The 19,969-nt window shown below is 43.2% G+C and overlaps 1 protein-coding gene and 1 long non-coding RNA gene across 4 annotated transcripts in view; one reads left to right on the top strand and one right to left on the bottom strand.

The window, feature by feature from the left end:
• The window catches only part of PRKCQ (protein kinase C theta), a 119,888-nt gene that overhangs the window by 51,975 nt on the left and 47,944 nt on the right, over positions 1–19,969 (bottom strand). For all 3 annotated transcript variants that reach the window (XM_005606942.3, XM_070255005.1, XM_070255006.1), the window contains exons 5-11: positions 18,163–18,223; positions 10,525–10,687; positions 9,334–9,365; positions 9,152–9,237; positions 4,591–4,720; positions 1,336–1,445; positions 471–588 (exon numbers count right to left, since the gene is read on the bottom strand). In XM_005606942.3, coding sequence (XP_005606999.1) covers positions 471–588; positions 1,336–1,445; positions 4,591–4,720; positions 9,152–9,237; positions 9,334–9,365; positions 10,525–10,687; positions 18,163–18,223 — 700 coding nt within the window. The remainder of the gene's footprint in view (positions 1–470; positions 589–1,335; positions 1,446–4,590; positions 4,721–9,151; positions 9,238–9,333; positions 9,366–10,524; positions 10,688–18,162; positions 18,224–19,969) is intronic.
• On the top strand, positions 3,391–6,196 carry LOC111771252 (uncharacterized). Its single transcript, XR_002804990.2, has 4 exons — positions 3,391–4,308; positions 4,450–5,632; positions 5,822–5,901; positions 6,003–6,196. It is a non-coding gene; the product is annotated as an uncharacterized lncRNA (long non-coding RNA).

Genomic DNA, 19,969 nt, shown 5'->3' with positions numbered 1-19,969 from the left:
CAGCAGGTGGGACAAACTGCCCTAAGGTCATAAATGTTAAGATCTGGGGCCCTGTCGTTCTTCTTTCTACTCTTAAACTTCCCCGAAAAGTCTCAAAGGTGCAGAATAAGATCATCTTCGGCAGTATTCCCACCATTGAGCTTTTTGGTGGATTTACTTCTGTAAAGCTGTTGACAGTGACGGGAAGTAACGTTCTCAAATTCTAAGGACCATGTGCAGTTGTTTCCCCCAGGCCTATCCCCCCCACCCCCACCTCCCACCCTCTCACAGAGGTTTCCTAATGGGGCGTATTGGGGTTTCGCTTCTAAGAAGTAGGAGCCTCTCTGTGGGTGGCTAGGTCTGTAATCTTTAACGTAGAAAGTATCATCTGTCAGCCCAGGTGAACGGAGAATTTAAATCCAGAGGACTCAGGTTAACGTTAATCATGATTAATGACGGACAGCGATTCCCCCGAGAGTCAGGATGGCTACCTCTTTTCCCCGGTGCTGGCGCATGTGGCAGCTTTGCTTCGCCTTTTATGGAGCAGGGGAGACCGATTTCCACTGGACCTTCTCGGAAGATGTGTTCGGTATCTCTTAAGCAGCGAGCCTAGGTTACGAACAAAGAGTCAGACCACGCACCCACCCCACCCACCACCGACGGGGCAGCTCAGCCTGCTGTCCTTGGGGACGAAAGCTACTTAAGATTCCTAAATGCATAGGATAAGCAAAGCTTCTCTTTCCCTCAGCACTCTTTTAGGATCCCATACCCTTTGAGGGTTTATCATATTTTATGCACCAGCAGAACAGACCCACTCCTTCATACTTTCTCGCGGGCTAAGTGGTTTTTCCTATGCCATCCACATCATCCCGTCACAAGTAAGAACAGAAGCCAATGGATGGAAAAATAGCTTACATAGGCAACACCAGGTCTTAAAGACGGTTTGTTCTTGGATATAAAAATTCAGCACGCTAGTAAACGGCGAAGCAAAAGTTGCCCTGGACTCGGGGTTCCGAGGGCATCTTAGGGATGGTTCCAGCAAATAAGTGTTTCCCCCCAGACTATTATATAGGCCGAGTATATAGGTATAAAGCTGGCAATGAAGCCTCCATAATTTTAATGAATTCATTTGTTTCTGTCCCTGCCCATTCCACAAAGAATTTAAGATCTTATAAAGATCCATATAATACAAATGCATTAAATGAATATCTCAAAGGCAGGATATGGGCATGAAGATGAACATGCTCAGACCCCATGTTGTCCCGTCGAGCTGCTGCAGAACAAAGAGAAGGGAGGCTGGAGTCGTCCTTGTCGACTTGAAATCGCAGGAATTTGTCACCTGATAGCCTTTCCTACCTGTTGAGTGCTCTCGATCATTGCCAGCGCCTCAGCCATGAGCTTCTGGTTGATGCCACAAAGGTTAGCCACCTTTGTCTGGCATCTGTGATGTACATTCATGCCGCATGCTGAAAGGAAGAAGGTGACACCGTGAGCAAGAGTGACGGAGCCAACCACCATGGACTCTGCCCAGGATCTGTTTCAGGTACATGTCTGTGGAAGGAACAACTGGCAAATCCCCGGCCCATCTTCCCAGCAGAAGGAGATACCGAATACAATAAATTAGTCAGGGCAATGCGTTTACAATGCCCCCGTGCATCCACCTCCCCATCCTGAAACAGACACACACCTGATGCTCCCACTCGAGATAGAACCGAGCCTTGTTGATAGGGGAGGAGACATTTAGACTGTGCCATTGCTGAGAGAAAAACACTGATGCTGTGGCTCTCATGGGTGGTAACCTGCAATGCTGGAAGTTCGTTCACTCCCACGTTAGCCCGGAGTCCAAGTGTCCCCTTTCGCACATGGGCTGTGAGGAGCTTCTCTACCCTCTAGGCAGAAGCCCAGGGTGCAGCCTCAGCCTGCAGGACTGAAATTGAGATGGTGGGGGTGGTCTGTGTATGTGTTTAGGGGTGAGGGTAGCACGGGGGAAGGTGGCCTCACCACCTTCATGTCCTTACCATACGGGAGAGTTGGGGTGAACTAAACAATCTATGTAGGCTTTGAGCTCCGAGACCTGCGATTCTAGGGGACTATTCTGATTCTTTAGTCCTGAAAACAGCACGGTAAAGGTCTGCCCTCCACTTACTGTGACCATGTGAGCCTTCTTGGGGTGGGGGGGCGGGCAGTGCGCCTGTGTGTCTGTGTAAAGACAACTATTGTATCATGTCGTTCGTTTTAGAAAATTCAAATTCTGCTTATGAAACATCACCATTACAATGAGAAAAAAAAAAAGCTAACTTAAAGATTTCCAAACTCCAGCTGATAGAACTCTAATCTCAAGTCTGACTTGATTCCATAAAGTGTATCAACAGGGGTTGTTACAATGCGACCAGGCAGGAGAAGCTAAAAATCCTGCAGTTTTAAACTTGTCTGCTTATCACTCGCCCAGTTGCGTGCAAAAAACTTACCCCAGTGATTGGATGGAACAGGCCAATGCTCACCAAATACGACTTCCCTTTTGCCTTCATTATTTATTACAATGAAATATATACGGAAATACTTAAGTGAAATTTTGGCAGCCTTCATCTTTACTTTGAACTAGCTCACTCCTCCTCAGCTCGTTCATCATGAAACGAAATCAAGCAGCATTTTCTATGTAAACAAGTATAAACTATTATATATGCAGAGATAAAATCATAAAAATCCGTTCGAAGTGAAATCTTTAACATAATGAAGATGCTGTTTATAACGGCTTTCTGCCCTCCTGAATTCTGATTCCCCCTGAACTCGGTTATGCGGGGTTTATGCTGGGTGCTCCCGGTTCCATTTCTTTTTTCCTTCCTCCAAGGCAAAGGGAGGCAGTTAGTGAGGATTTAGCACAAGACATGGGGGAGTTTTACTTTGCTCCTTAAAACTGTACCTAGATCTAAGCTTGTCTCTGAAGCACAGTGGTGAGGAAGGGCCCCATCCACACGGTGACACTACCTAAGTCTTTGTCGCTAACCTCTGAGGCCATAACTGGGTCTCTCTGTGTGTAAATGGTTCCTTCTGATGACGATTCTCATGGGAATTATAGGGGAGAGAGAAAGGAGGCAGGCCAGAATGAAAGGAGGCTCTACTTAAGAAGGTGGCTTATAAGAGAGGAAGATAAAGAGAGAGTGAGGCCAAGGGTGAGGGAGAAAGAGGCCTAGGAAAGGTGGGGGGGGAGCTGAAGAGGAGGGCATGAGGAGCTGAGGAGGAAAGGGAGGGGAGGGGAGGGGAGGGGAGGGGAGGGGAGAGGGGAGGAGAGAAAAGAGGGAGGGGCTATTGAAGTGCAGGAGGTGGGAGAGTGGGGAAGAGAATGGAATGGAGAAAGAATGTTAGGAGGATGGAACAGAGCCACACAGGAGCCATGAAACAATGGAAGCCTCTGGGGGTTCTAAGCTCATAGTGTAATCACACCGTTGGGGACCAGCGTGGCCTCTGCAAGTGAGGCGCCCCGGCTCCAGGGACAGGAAGCCTGAATGGTGGAACCTCATAGGAACAGGAGAGCCACCGGATGGGGATTTGACTATTCGGGTCCTGTTTGTACACTTAGAATACCCTGAAATGACTTCTTGCCTTTGAACTCTTAGCGATAGTTCTATACGGCACCAGGCCCACCCATCTCCTCTTGAACTGGGGTAGACAGCAAAGTGCACGGGGCTACTTTTGGGTTAAGGTGAAGTGTGACCACATGTGGGTTTTGCCTTCGGTAATGATTCGGAAAGCTGACCCGTCTGGCCGCCCTGAGCGGTCACTCCAGGCTCCAGCAGACGTGTGGGCACAGCCGGGATGAGGAAGCAAGAGGCCATGAGCTCTCCTTTCCCTACATCAGCCACCTTGGCCACTTAAGCACTAAGCCGGGCATTAGCCAGTGGCATAAATTAAAATGGGGCCACCAAGAGAAAAACAAAGCGGACCTATGTCTAATAATTCAAAACAAAAGGACTCCGCTGTATAAGGACACTGTCCTTTTCGAACATGTTATCTGGTCCTGTCCCCACTCTCACTTTGACTCAAGAGGCAAAAGTGCTTTGTCAGTTCTTGCAACTTTTGTACTTTCTACCCCCTAATCCTGGCGTAACAGCACCTCAGTTTCTAAAGGTTCTTGCCTTAGCAACTTGGAATTTTCGAGCAAGAAAGCATGTGACTTGCTGGTGCCAAGGAGAGCGGCAGGGACGCAGCACAGCTCAAGCTGCCAGGGCCAGGGAGGGGCAGGCCCAGAACATGGAGGACACCGCAGGGCAGGTCGGCAGGAAGGGGACCCCTTGGAGGAGCAATGCTGTCTTCCTTTCTCCCCAGGACGAGGTACAGCAGAAGGCAGCGGGCCAGGAGCCCTGACGTGTAACCTGAACGGTTTTGCACTTATCTGGGAAACAAGGGCCAGGGTGTTGGGGGTGGAAGGAAAAGAAGGGCAGTGGCTCACTGTCCTGGGAATTTCTCATTCAGGATCACGGGCTCGTCCGGGCTGGCTGGAGACGTCAACCAACTACATCCTCCCTCCCAGCCTCACACTCTCCGCTGGAGCTGGGCATCCGCCCCGTGGGGGGTCTTGTATCGGGGCCCACGCTCACTTCCCGTTAGACTCACCGTCGCACTTGAGGCCCTGCCTCGCCAGGCCCCACAGCAGGGTCCCACAGTGCTCACAGAAGGTGGGGCTCTTGTAGTTGTAGACCTTAAATCTATGCGGCATGTCAATTTTGAACCTCTCTTTGTGGAACTGAAAGAAGAGGAGAACGTGAGACTGTACCCGTGTCCAGGGGTTCCCAACTTTTTATTTTCTTTTTTATGAGGAAGATTAGCCCTGAGCTAACATCCACCACCAATCCTTCTCCTTTTTGCTGAGGAAGACTGGCCTTGAGCTAACATCCGTGCCCATCCTCCTCTACTGTATATGTGGGACACCGGCCACAGCATGGCTTGACAAGTCTGCACCAGGGATCTGAACCTGTGAACCTGGGGCCACCAAAGCAGAACGTGCAAACTTAACTGCTGTGCCACCGGGCCGGCCACCTGGGTTCCCAACTTTTGATGTCTTAGCAGATTCTTTAGCATAACTGACAGAATAATGAAAACATTGGAATGGTGTGTATTTTAAACCATAATTTTCACTTGTTGAGCCTGATAGGCACGTCCAAGGAAGGCAGGCAGCCAACAGTTCTTCTCAGTGAGGGGCTAAGCGTGCAAGACACACATATCAGGTCACCCGGAGACAGCAGGAGGGGAAGGCATCCCCACAGACAGGCCAGCATTTCAGGAAGGGGGCTGGGGTGATTTATTTAAATGGGACCTGAGTAAATGTTGCGCTTCCCTTTTTGTTTTAATATAAATATTTCTTTTGCTCTTTCAACCCACAACTAGTACTTTAACCTTTGGAAGATGTTAGAGAATGCCTCCTCCAGAGGAAACATTGCTGCAGGTTTATTAGATTGAGACCCTAACGTGAGAAGCATTTTCACCTCTATCACACATGAACCGAGGAGGCCAGAGGTAGGTAAACAGTTCTGCAAGATGCTATGGACAAATATGTCACATGGGTTATCTTTTACAGATGTGATATCTCAGATGCCCCCTTTGAAGCAGCCTGCATTAGTGTCTCATTTGATAGATGAGGAGATTAAGCCCAGAGAGGGTAAGACACGTCTCTAAGTCACACAGCTATCAAGTGAGCTGGGATATCTGTGGGCCTGGCAGTCAGACTCAGAGCCCATTCTCTCTTCTCCCTCAAAATAAACGTGATGATGTAGGGGACGGGGAGAGGGGAGATGAGAGAAGGATGGTGGTGGTAGATACATTGCAGGATTTTTAATTTTTTTTACAGTTTTCCAGAGTTTAAATTCTCTCCTTTAATCAAACTTATCACATGAACTACAATAAACAAATCAGGCAGTTTGGTTTGTGGTAAGAATACTGATATTGTTGTGCAGTTTAAAAAGTTTTATTTACTAAGACTTATAATCTCTGCAGAAGTTTTTAATGAAACAATTCTTATTCCTTAACAGTGATAGAGTCAGCGTTCCCGCTGCGGATCCCTGTCCGCACTGGGTCTTCGGAACGGCTGTTCAGAATTGTTTAAAAGTTGCTTGGCACTTACTCTAGCCGTTTTCAACTAAGAAAAATAATTTTCAGAACTCATTTCGTATAAACGTTTCCATGTAAATATGAACAATTTGAAGGCTTCTACTCAAATCTTGAACCCAAGCCCAGATGGTTCAAGCTATGGCTGGAGATGTGCTGTGAGTGTAAAACACACACTGGCTTTTGAAGACTTTGCATGAAAAAAAATAATGTAAAACATTTCCTTAATTTTTTATATTGATTACATATTGAAATGATAATACTTGGGCAGATTGGGTTAAATAAAAGATATTATCAAGACTAACTTCCCCTGTTGCTTTTTCTGTTACTTAATGTGGTTACGTCAAAATTTAAAATTGGACTTGCAGCTCTCATTGTGTTTCTATTGGACCTTAGCCATCAACAGTCATGGTTACAATTTGTGATTTTTATAGGAAAGCTGGAGGCATCAAGCGCAAGGAGCAGGAGGGCAGACGGGGAGGTGGTAATCTGCTTCAAACAAACAAAAACATTGGCTTGGGAGAGTGAGGCCTGAACTTTAGTCCCAGCTCTGCCGCTTACAGGTGGTTGACTATGGACAAACGAACCTCTTTGAGTCTTAGAAGAGTCACTTGTAGTATGAGATTATTCCCTTCTGGCTCTCAATTCTAGAAGAAATTCTACTCTGGAAGAACTCAACCAATTTGCCTTCTCTGTACCCGCCCCTTTGCTGGAGAAAATCACACACCTGGGCAGGTGGACCCCCTCAAACTCAAGTGGACTTTCAAATGTGCTTGGCGAACCTATTGCCTTTCCCATCTCCAAGAGAATGATTTCACAGATCCTCCTTATCCCCAAGGCCACTTGCTGCCTTCTCTTCTTCCTTCCCCCAATCCTCAGACTTCACTGAGGACGTAAGCTGTCTATGGGAAGCTCCCTCATCTGCCTGTTTGTAGATCCACCCGATCTACAAACCTACCTTCATCTGCAACCATCTTCTCCTACTCCCTTCCTGGTGCAATTGATGACCCGTCTGTCCATCCATCAGAGTCCCATTTCCACACAAACTTTGGACCTCTTCCCCTCTTGCCAACACTGACTGCTTTGCTTGTCCCTCTCTCTCCAGCTTCCTCCATCTCTCATGTCTCCCTGACTATGGGAGCATTTCCATCCCTGTGTCTCACCTCCTTCCAGCTACTGTTCAACTTCAATGATCTCCTTCATGGTTAATCTTCTTGACAATATTGACATAGGTTGTCTCCAGTCATCCAACACATAGGTTGTTTCATCATCTTCTAGTCACCCTCAGTGCTGGCCAATGAGGCCAACACCACTACAGTCCTCTGAAATTTCTCTGAGCAAGGGCTGCAAAGATCTCCAGTTGGCCCTCATTTTTCTCAACATCTCAATGGTACTGGACAGTTGACCCTTTCATACACTCTTAGTATATGAAGAGTCCTCTCCGAACCCTTGTTCTCAGTCTCGATGACAAGCTCCTTCTCATCCATCCAACAGCTAATTTTAGATTCCTTTGGGGTCAGTCCTGAGCTCTCTTCTCACTAGGTAATCTGTTTGGCAGCTTTAAATTCCACCTATATGCTAGCCACTCCCAAAGTTATAGATTTGGTCCATTGGCTCTTGTGACTTCCAAGCTAATCTAAAATTGTGCATTTGATACCTGCCTTGGATGTCCATTGGCATCTCAGACTGACCTTGTCTCAAACCGAAATATTGATTTCTCCCTCCAGTCTTATTCACATTGTCATGGTTCTGCTATCTACCCCAGTGCTCAAGACAGAAACTCAAGCGTCATCTTTATTTCTCTCTCTTTCATTCTCCACATCCAATCCACTGGAAAATCTAGGCATTTCTAATACTGAAATTAACTGAAAATCTGCTTGCTTTGCTCCATCTGCACTGTCCCCACACTGGTACAAGCCACTAACCTTCCCCCATGGTGGGACTCCTTCAGTCACTTCTGGTTTTCACTGTCACATCTCAACACACCGTTTCCTTTACACCAGTCAGAGAGTGGGCTTCACTACAAGTCAAATAAAACCCACCCTCTTTCTCAGGGTTCAAAAGAGCCCAACCTGACCCAGGTCCTGCCAAGTTCCCCCACTTCATGTTCCATTCTCTATCTTGTCCTTGCTGTTCTAGCCACCCGGTCTCATTTCAGTTTCTAGAACATGCTGATTCTTGCCGCCCTCATGCCTTCCAGTCTGCCTGGAGCCTTCCTCCCCGCGCTGTTCACGTAACTGGCTCCTTTCACCCTTCAGCTCCAGCTCAGATGCTCCCTCCCTTGGGAGATCCCTGACCTTCAGTCTAAGGAGACCACTCGGTCATTCTCCATCATGGCAGCTTGTTGGCTGTTTTCACAGCGCCTAATATAAATGGAAACCATATGCAATCATTTGTTAATGATCCATTTCCCCAACTCTACAGTAAAGTCCATAAAGGCAGGACCAGGTCTGTTTTGTGCTCTGCTGTACATTGTGTACGTAGTATAGTATCTTCCACGTATTAGATACACAAGCAATATTTGTTGAATGAAGAGGAAAGGATGGGAGAAGGGAGGCTGCCTGGCTTGCTAGCTCAGCTTCCTTTCCCCATGGCATAAATTCAAACTTGTCCCCAGACTATGTTCCTCCAAGTTCATTCAGAAATATCTGCCTCCCAATGTAAGAACAATACGCCTGCTATCATCTCTTATTAACCTTGTAAATGCTTATGTCTGTATTTTATAATCATTTTCTTCTATTTACTCTTTAACTGTCACGTCTCACTGTAGATGCCACAGGAGTTGTTCTCAGATAATTGATCAAAACTATGCTTTCTGGCCACTTTCTATTATGTTCTCCTGGAAAAGGTACAGTCATTAAAATTCTTACTGTGCTTTTCTTCTTCATCCCCTTGGTTGGGATCTCAGTAACAATCATTAAAGAAGAGGAAAGGATTTTAGGGAGAATGATGTTCATTGATAAGCTTAAGGGTTCAAGTTCAGGCATTATTAAAAACAATTAGTGGGCTGTAGAATTTAGTGCCAGGAAAAAGTCTTCATATTTCAAACCAAGAGAGGAATCTAGAGACGTACCATGGTTTCTCGGCTGTTGATAGCTGATCCTGTGCACTTTGCTATAACTTTATCAATACACTTCTTGTGAATTGCTGCGTTACATTCTGAAAAGAAATGATTGCAGCTTAAGATATTCAGAAGTTATGGAACAACTAAATAAAAAGAACGAGGATGACACAATAGAAATCCTTCTTACTTACGTCGACACTGGTAGCCCTGTTTGTTCAGACCCCTGCAATGAAGCACATGTTTGATTTTACGCAAGTTATAGTCAAGAGCAGCACCACAGACATTTAAAAGATGAACAAGATCTCGTAGCTTCCTACTGTCACAGAGCATTTTCTGATCAGCAGCCCTGGTCTATCATTTGCCAAGTGCGTTAATACGTGCTTTGTGTTTTAAACTGCTTTGTTAAAAGTCGGTTAATTAAATAAATGAGGAGCTGTTGAATTCCCTCGCATTTGCGTATTTTCCTAACAAATGTGTAGAGATGAAAATGCCTGACCGAAAATGCATCATTGGCTCCCAGTAGCAAATTTTCATGTTCTCCACTTAAAAATTCATTGTCTCACTAAGCTCCGTACAGATGAGCAGAGACATCTGTACACCATTTTATTTCTTCTTTCTGACTATCTGAGAATATTTGCAACTAATGAATTCTCAAGCTTAAGACCATTCCTGAGTAACACTCACTATTAGAAAGGAAGGAGGTTCAAGTCATTAGATGAAACAGGTTGAGGGAAATCCACCAAAATTCTGTTTGAGCTTGGGTACCCTGCTTAATAAGCTGGGGTTGAGTGTTAATGGATTCTGCAGGAGCCCGGGGGAAGAACACCCACGAAGAGGCTAGGAGGGTAAGACCAGAAATAGGAGTTGTTTCAAGTCTCCACTCTACCATAGCCTTTGCTATGTGGTTACTGAGGCTTGAACCCATCTCTGAGGGTTTTTAAGACACCCGCAAGACTCATAAACATCTAAACCCATTAGCTCCAGTGGCAAATGTTGCCTGTCGCAGACATTAACACCAGCACGGCTGAGCTGTCGAGGTGGTGGCAGTTTTGACTGTAAAACTGTGCTTACAATAAAGATATCTAACCCCTTCTGTCCCTCCCCTCTTGCCCCCAGCAGCCTCCTATTACTCAGAAACTAAAGTCCCTGGAACGTTTTTCCGATGGAGCTGGGTTCCTTGCTCTACAGGAGCCACGTTATAAAAAGCTTTTACAGAACTGCACCCTTTATGGCTTCTCAATGCAGGTGCGGCCACTGAAAACGCCCACATAGTACTTCTTCCAGCACACTCCCTGAAGGTGGAGCATGCCAGGCCTGGCAGATTAAGGGGATGTGACAAAATGCATAACCCGAAGCTTGGAGGGAAATGCCAAGTTACGTACCAGACAAACTCATGGCAGACAGAGCAAAACGTGGGTTGTGGGAAGAAGGTGGCGGTGAACTCATGGCACTTGACGTGGTGGACCTTAGCCTGTTTGATGGCTCCTCGGCGCTGATGCAAAGCAAAGAAGCCTTCAGTCTCAAATTCACTCATGTCCTTTGTGTCTGCAGGAAGAAGACAGGGAACAAAGTAAAGTTCTGTGACATGGCTGTCATGGCTGGCTGGGGAGCACGGGGAGATGGGTAAGGGACAGAGACGGACAAGCTATTACACAAGCATTAAGATCAGTAAAATTCCAAGTACTTATTAAGGTTGGTACAACACTAAGATCCTTTCCTTAATTCTATAATACAGAATTATCATAGCGTGTATTATTACAGGACTGAAACACTGAAGCTGGATTATTGACTCAATCTTTCACTCCTCTTTGACTGAGCTAATCTATCCTTTCAATTTTTAAAACCAGAGGTCAGAACTTTCAAGGTATTTGTCAACCTCCTCTAGTCATACTCAATGATGAGTCAGCCAGAAAAGGCAGGAAGTGGCAAATACTTTTCTGCCTGTAATTCTAGAGAATGATGTGGTTACTGACAGCAGCTTGGGAACGGCATTGTTTTTAGGTCCCAAGATGCTTTACATCTGGGTGTAGATAGAGTACAGCAGACTGAAGGGAGCTGACTAGACTTGTGGGTAAGGGCAAAAGAACTTTGGGAAGTTGTTTGTGCTCTGGTTCCTGATGTCCGCAGAAATCAGATGCACCAGCTACAGGCTATACTGGTCAATGTGGAAAGGGCCAGAAATTAATTAATTGCTGCAAGTTCTTTTTACTGTCTAGGTAATCCTGGATGCTACCTAGTCATCTACATCAAACCATCATATTGACATTTCTTAGTGGGCTCATGGACATCGGTGGAGGTACTTTAGGCAGTCACTGTCCACAGTGCCCTATGTCCAGACGCCATCTTCCCAAATGGCTGGTAGAATCCTGAGAATGCCAGTGATGCCGTGGCTGGAGCCCAGGCCCAGTGAAAACATACAACAGCAAGGCTGTCATGGGTAAATACGACGATGAAAACTCCAGCACGCGAGAGAGGATGGCATAGTGAACAATAGAGAAATAAAAATTATCATCATCACTGAAATGAGGGACAAGGAATTCAATGATTATAACTCCTCTCCTAGAATTGTAGTTCTGTAATAGCTTGAAGATTCATGGATTACTTATTCTATTTCTTTTATTTTTATAAATACAAAAAATGGAGGTTTAGCAAAAATAAGGGGCTTATATTTACAAATATAAAGAGTTAACAAAATTTAAATTAAGTTACTTGCATTCTGGCTAGGCAGTGGCAGAGACCTGACAACATACTTGAGGCAAAAACCCCTGCTAAGGTATCTTATTTTCTGTATCCCAAATAGTGGCCAGGCTGGCAATGAATTGGGTAGACAAAGGTGGGGCCGTGGAAATGGAGACCTCTCCCGGGGAGTCCAGCCAAGTCCCAGGATGCATTTTAAGGCTCAAGTCCCCTCTACAGTGGTCCACAGGCTTCCAGATAAACTTCCAGATAAAGAGCAATCCGAATAACCATCTAAAGAGTTCCACAGATGGGGCATAATGCTTTGCCTGATACTTTAAGGTTAGATAATATAGGTCTTTTTATTTGGAACTGGGCTGGAAATAAACTAGGCTTGGTGAATGAGGGGTTACAGTTAGGGTCACTGAGGCAATCGCCTTCCTGCTGGTATAAATGTGGAGATCTATTTACAACTTGTGACTGGTGTAGTGGGGTCGTTTGTCAGTAAGATTTGACTCATTTCTATTTTCGTCCAGATGAAATGAAATGAAGTCAATAAAGCATAAAATTACTTTTAAATTCAGGAGATGGAAGTGAATTATTCTGGAAACCCCAGCTGTATTACTGTAAAAAATTATATGTATATAATTATATTAAAAATTATATATTGTCAAATGCACAGACTATTATGCATATAATAGGACAGACTATACAGATATGAATATGTATATATTTATATAACAAAAATAAATTAAAGTATAAATATAAAATATAAAAATATACATATAGAAAATAGTCTGTGCATAAGACTACAATACGGTGAATTTTTTAAGATGTCAGAAAGTGCTAGAACTGAATTTATTCCCTTGCTCCTTCCTACGACTTCCTTTATCCTCTAACCATTTCAATCATTACAAGAAAACACATGTGTAAAAACTCAGAATTCTTTGAATTCTTCCAGTATTTACTATGTTTATTTCTGAAGTAATTTGCTCTTCTGTTTACGTATTGGCCTGAATAAGCTCATTGGTCTTTATATGTTTGGTTATTTCTTTTACAGTAATGGTGCCTGATCTATTTATTTAGGTTAATCTGTCACTTATTTGTAGTCAATCAAATCACAAATGTTTCTTGGGCATTAATAACAAATTGTTATGCTGAAAGTTCTAAAGAAATATGAGATGTCACCCCCAATTTTGAGTGGCTACCAGTCAAGTCAGGGAGACGTGGCTTTCATACAAAGAATAGTATACGATGGTGTTGAGTGGATTTGGAGATATGCACACCCATATTTTTTAGGAGCTAGGAAAAGGAATTACAAAAGAGACTATGAAGGGGCAGCTGAAAAAATAAGAGGAGAACTTGAACAGTATCACATTGGACAAGCCAAGAAAGCATGGGGTTCTCAACACTGACTGACCCATAGATGTCAAGAGAACTGAAGGCTAGGAAACAGAAATTTGTTTTGAGGACTCATACCCTTGGAGAAAGCCATTGGTCGAACTATAAGGCAGACTCTCAGGGTTTAAGAATTGATGGAGTAGTGAAGAAACAGGGTCAAATAAATATAAGCCACTTTTTCAAGAAATGTGTTAGGGAAGGAGAGGAAAGAAAAACTCATGGAGGTAAAAAGTTAAAAAAAACAAACTTTCTTAAGATTGGAGAAGATGGCTTAGTTCGCTATGCCTTGGCAATGAGGTGGAAACCTAAGAGAGAAGGAAAAGTTGAAGGCTGAGGATGCCAGAGAGGAAGCATGATTGGTGGTGCAGAGCTTCAAAGGATGAGAGCCCAGAGCCCAAGAAAGAGAGGGACTCTCTCTGAGGCAGAAGAGCGGGAAGAGAACGCAGGAAGAAGCAGCTGCATTCTAAAGTGCAGAGAGGAAGATGGAGCCTCTCCCAGTTATAGGTGGGACAAGGCCAACCTCCAAGAGTGAGAGAAGAATAAGATACCCTCAGAAACAGAGGAGTCTGGGAATGTTTGGAATAACTATTGTATGGGAATTAAAAGAAAATACAAGGAATTTCTAAATGCCAGGGTGAGTCCGAGTGAACAGTCCAACAACCATTCATTGAGTACCTCCTACGGACCTACCATGCAACCTGGTGCTGGAGTTAAAGAGACAAATAAGATGCGCTTCAACCATTGCTTTCCTGCAAGGAAGTTAGAGTCCAGAAGGAAAGACAATTAAGGTAGTAAATGTCAGAACAGAAGTATTCACAGGATGGTATGGGACCATGGAATTCAGGAAACTACACCAGCTAAGGCAGGTATAGGCAGGTAGAGGTGAGAAACAGAGGAAAGTTGGGCAAGGAAGGTACTAGCAGAGATGATTTCTGAGCTAGGTTCTGAAAGATAAGTAACCTCTACCAATATGTGGGAGAAGGTATGGTGGGGAAAAGCAAGAGGTGTTCTCTTTAGAAGGAAGAGAATGAGCAAGGGTGCAGAGAGAGGGTATCTCAGGATGCAGTATTGCTAGAATGTGGAGTATGAAGCAGAAAATATCAGTGGTCACATCGAGAAGATGGGCAGGTATCAGACCAGTCTGTACGTTTTCCTGTAGATAATTTGCAAACACTGAAAGGCTGGAGGCAAAGGGACAGGAGCAAAGGGAGCAAAGGGAGGAAGAGAGGCATGACATGTTCACAATGGGGCTTTACATAGTTCATTCTGGCAGCCGCATAGGAGAACGACTGGGATTCAAGAAGAGGTAACGATGACATAAACAGAGGATAAAATTGAAAAATATTGAGTAGACAACACGGGCAGAAATAACTGATGGATTGATGTGGGAGGTGAAGGAAAAGGAGGCTATAAAAATTACTCCCAGGTTTTGGGATGCATAGAGTTATAATTAAGACAGTGAATACAAAAGGAATTAGGATGCTGGTGAAAATGGTAAGTGTAATTTTGGACAAGCTGAATTTCAGTACTCATAGAAAATCTAGTTGGAGAGGTCTATTAAGAGGTCAACCACATGAGTCTGAAACATAGGAACATTATCTAGCAGCATCGGTTTGTAACAGACTCAGCTGGATGAGTTTTTCTAGCAGAGCCTTGGAGGAGAGAGGAGAATGCAAGGTTTGGAGGTCAGGACATCTGTGGCAGAAGAGGGTGCTCATGAGAGCAGAGCATGGCAAGTGCTTATCATGGGTCCAGGCAGGGAGGTAGTTAATGCCAGCAGTGGGCTAATAAATGGATGTGAAAGAGACTAGATTAGGGTAAAGTCTAGTACTTATTGGGTGAGAGAGAGAATTGACAGGGAAGGAAGATGAGCTCTGAGAGAGGAAGGTCCGACTCTGAGTGCTTGATGGCAGAGAATTCTGAGTGATGACCTGTGGGGGGATTGGAGGTTACTGAAAGGCTAAAGAAAGATATAGGAAGGTGTGAAAATATGAAGTGGGCGTATCAGACAGTGATAGTGAACACTGAAGCCACCAAAAGTGACAGTAAGAGAGCAGAAGAAGAAGAGAAAAAGTGATTCCAGCACAGAAATCAAGGAATGGGATTTTAAAAGAGAAAGAATGGAGTGATTTGCGTGTGAAGAGCAATGAGTCATTTACTTCCCCGCAGAGCAGAGTGGAGCAGAGAAGAATGGAGGCTCCCACTAAAGTGGGGTTCAGGGAACATGATATTATCTTAAATGTTTTCCATGATTGAATTCCGGATTCCCTACTCATTTGCCTTCTCTTTCCATATCTCCCATTTCTACCACTCCTATTATAATTTTCCCAGCCTAGCTATTTTAAGAGATATCATCAACATTTTTTTCTGTTTATTCAACTTCCATTTATAAAGAATTATGAAGCACCTCATCTATGTACTGATAATGCGCCCACCCCTTCCCCCAAACTGTCATGAAATCTTGCTCTTACTTTCTTTTCTTTTGGACTCTTTCTTTTATTCCCTTCCTATAACCATACCCCTAGACCAGATTCTCATCACCTCTCCATCGCGTAACTGAAATTTTATGGGTTCTCCCATATCCAGTCAATTTTCCTTCCCACATCTGTTCCACATTCCATTCTAAGCAACTTCCCTCAAACATGGCTTTCATCACATCACGTCCTGCTCAAGAACACAACAGTGACTCCCTGTTGATGACTTTGCCAAGCCTACACACTCCTCTTGTCGGGCTTCCAAGCCCTCCAGCATCGTCTTTGGTTCTTCATTCTGATTTTAGCAGAGGCCCCTGATCTACCTAGACAGGTCTTCTCACAGTCTTCTGTCCACTCAAATTTTTGCTCAAGACTACTTTTTTTCCTCCTAGAAGGTTATCCCTCTTCTTTGCAAATCTCAACTCTTCCTATCCTTCAATGTCCGCAGAATGGAATTTTCTGGAATGAAGGCAACACACACTGATCTCTTGGTTAATCAGTATTTAGGTGGTTTAGGATTTAATTTTCCTCTAACTGTTTAATCTGTACCACCTCTCCAATCGGGGTTTAAGTTCCTTGAGTGTAAGAACTCATATTTTGGTTTTCTGAATCCTTCAGAAAACTATTTCTTACATGCAATAATAAACATTCTTAAAATTGAATGATATCCTTATCCTATACTTCTTGTCATCAATAAGGAATTTTCTAGTTGGATTGTTCCATAATATTGCTTGTTAAATATATTAGGGTTTTTTGATATGTAAAAATTGAGGTAGAATCTTGATTTGGGTCTAGATATAAACATTTGAAATACTACAAAGTTTTATTCTTAAAAACAAATTCCCAGGCTTGTGTAATTATTGTTTGTGAAAATATCATTGTTTTTGCTCCACCTGGATTTGCTCTCTCATTCTAAGACAAAAGTTAAGTTCCATGGTAATAGGATGAATGTCCATGAAGTTGTTTTCCAAAGCAGTGATCTTTAAACCATTTACCAAAAACATTTGCATTCTGATGCATGGAGGACTTTCTTGAATTTGCATTGGGCCATGTTTTGAACTAATGGGAAGAGAGACTTTCTCTTATTTGAGGAATTAAGCACTATTGGTATTATCATTTAGGCCAGTACTTTCACTTTCTAAGCAAACCCAATTATTCAGCTGTCCTACAATCCCGCTATATGATTTTGACTGACTGAAAAATAGTACAATGACATGTACTATATATCTTCAGCTTCAACGAGAAAAAAGAAGAAAAGTTCATTTTGTATTTTTCCCTCCTTAGGAATTCTTTTTCTTTTTTTAAAAAAAAGCTGTATTATGAAAAATTTCAAATATATACAAAAGTTGAGCAAATGTCATAATCAATTTCCCAGTACCAATCATCCAGCTTCAACAATTACCAATCCATAGCCACTCTCTTTCAATATACCCCATGCACTCCCTCCACCCCATGCCAATGGGTTATTTGGAAGCAAATTCATGGTATCATATTATCTATAAATATTTCAGTATGTATCTCCAAGATAAGGACTCTTCTTAAAAAAAACATAACCACAATACTATCATAACACCTAAAAAATTAATAACAATGCCTCAATACCATCAAATATCTGGTGAGTGTTCAAGTTGCCTATTATTTCATAATAGGCTTTTCCAGTGTATTTGTTTGAAGCCGGACCCAAAGGAATTGTATATGTTAAGCAAAGTCCCAGAAATCACTATAAATCTCTAATTAAAACTTGCTTCTTGGTAGTAAAACTAACTTAGGAAAAAATGGCAGTTTATTATCAGGCGGTCCACATATCCATTCTGAGCTTTAGGATTTTATGAGTAGCAGCATGTGACTCGTTTAAACAACACTTTGACAACAGAATATAAATGCAACAGAAGGAACTGACAGGCTGTCACAGGCACCAAGCAAACTGCTCAGCGATGTACCTTCTGTGACCAATGTCTGTATATGACATGGAACCGAAACTCTTTAGCAATGCATTTTTTCCTTCCTTGTTCCTAAAAGGATTTGAGGTGACTAATTTGAAGCATTAGTATTTTGCCAGTGGCGTTATGGAAAATATTTATTGGTTTCTTATTTATTTTGTATTCTACTGCTGGTGTGATAGCTTTTTATATCCCGTCATTTATGCATAGATAGTGGGTGTACACACAGCAACACACAAAACAGAGCCTTTTGTATTTACAGTAAGTTCCCAAACTGAAAAGCACTGGGCATATGAGTTCACACAATTTAGAAACTCATGCTACAAGTTTCATATTTCTGTGTTTATCTGGCCACAATAGCGTATTTTCAACTAATATTTGAGCACCACTGGGAGTTTTAAGAAAATTCTTTGTGCTTCCATTTTCTCCTAATTCTTTTCTAGGCTATTGCAAAAGTGAAATCACTTGCACACGAGGAGAAGGGGTATGCCCTCCTCAGCCCCAAAGAGGAAGAAGAAATGTCACTTGCCACTCATTTCCAGAAAGTATCTTGCGTTCATTAGCATTCGGCCTTGAGGCTTCAGCTCTAACTGGTCGAGAGAAGGAAAGAAATATCAGTCAGAATGTGAAACAGGAGCTGAGTTTAATGACATCATCACTGGCGGGTTTGGTGATGGCAGGAGATTTCCAGCGCGGAACCCAAACACGACTCCCTTTCACTCTACGCATACTGATTATCATCAGAAGAGCGCAGCATCCACGAAGATGGCCCTTCTATTAAAACACCGCAGCGACTCGTTAATTTCACTCAGAGATCAAAGCTTCCGTCAGGAAGAAACAAAATTCTAGACAGATTTGATCTGATTTTCTTGCCCCACGCTGCTCCTTATCTGAAGAGTTGTAACAGTAGATTCAGATCTTAATCACGATGAAACAATCACAGACACTCGACCGGCTCACACTGGGAACTTGGGGTCTTTTGGGAGGAAAGATAAACCCCGCTCTGGGGGTGCCCACCCACACTGCCCTGGGTTAATCAGGTATGAAATGAGAGCAGCGTTTTTCTTTCACAAGGAGAGGCTGTTTGGAAAGTGCTGGGTAATCTACTAAGGGGAATTTTAACTAGATTGATCCGAGACCAGATAAAAAAATATGTCAGTATCATGATGTGAAGGGACCAGAAGAAAGTGACATTTTAAGGGATGATGTAGGATATTCTGTGATGAGACATAAGGGGAAAAATGGCAAATCTGAGACAACCTGAGAGCTATCGCTAATCTACTAAACCATAACACTATGTTGTTAACATGCTGAAGAGAATCAGAAGGTGACTGAAGGTCATTATTGATTACTATATCCATGGGTTAACTAGAATGACTGCGAAATGGGAAGACGTGTCTGGTTGAACCCAGGGTTGAATTTGAATCGTGGCTAAATAATTTACTGGCTGTGTGACCTTGTATAAGTCACTAAGCCTTCAAAGAGCTTTGAAAAATTGACATAACAGCAATACTTACGTCACAGTTTCACTACTACAAGAATTTTATGATAAAATAAGCTAGTCCTGCTTGGCTAACTATAAATTCTCATGCCAGCTTAAATAGATTAATGAAGAGAAGGGCTTTCGACATCAAGTATGTACACCATTGTTCTCTGGTCTGTGGAATAAGTACTAAAAATGGAGGTGAAAATGGAATTAGAAGAGCAAGAGAGAAGGGGCTTATTCCTCCATAAAGTGGGGAAAATTGTGACCAAAAGGGTGACCACAAAGTTATCAATATTCAGGACTTAGTGGTGGTGGAGGAAATTAAACCAGTTAGCTGCTGGAAAAACTATATCAATAGAAAGTCATATTCTGCCTTTTTTTTTTTTTTTTTTGGCCAATGAAGATTGGCCCTGAGCTAACATCTGTTGCCAATCTTCCTCTTTTTACTTGAGGAGGATTCACCCTGAGCTAACATCTGTGCCAGTCTTCCTCTATTTTGTATGTGGGTCGCCGCCACAGCATGGTGGCCAATGAGTGGTATAGGTCTGTGCCTGGGAACCAAACCCAGGCTGCTGAAGCGGAGCATGCCAAACTTAACCACTGGGCCATGGGTCTGGCCCCTCTCTCACATTTTTGAGAGTGAATAGGAGATAACCACACAAACTGTTAAAACCTGGGGAAAGCAGAGGGTGAGTCTTAGTGTGGTGTTTAGAAACTGGACAGAACCTGGGAGGTGAAAGGCAAATTTCAGAAAAGAACAATTTTTAAACAGAGAAATTAATATTAAGAAAGCAGATTTCAATAGAAGCAAGGGAAAATATAAGTCCCAAGCAACCAGTAGGCCCTTACA

The sequence above is a fragment of the Equus caballus genome, chromosome 29 (assembly GCF_041296265.1).
Source record: "Equus caballus isolate H_3958 breed thoroughbred chromosome 29, TB-T2T, whole genome shotgun sequence".
Taxonomy (NCBI): Eukaryota; Metazoa; Chordata; class Mammalia; order Perissodactyla; family Equidae; genus Equus; species Equus caballus.
Note: the sequence above shows the minus strand (reverse complement) of the source record. Positions and strands in the feature narration are given on the sequence as shown.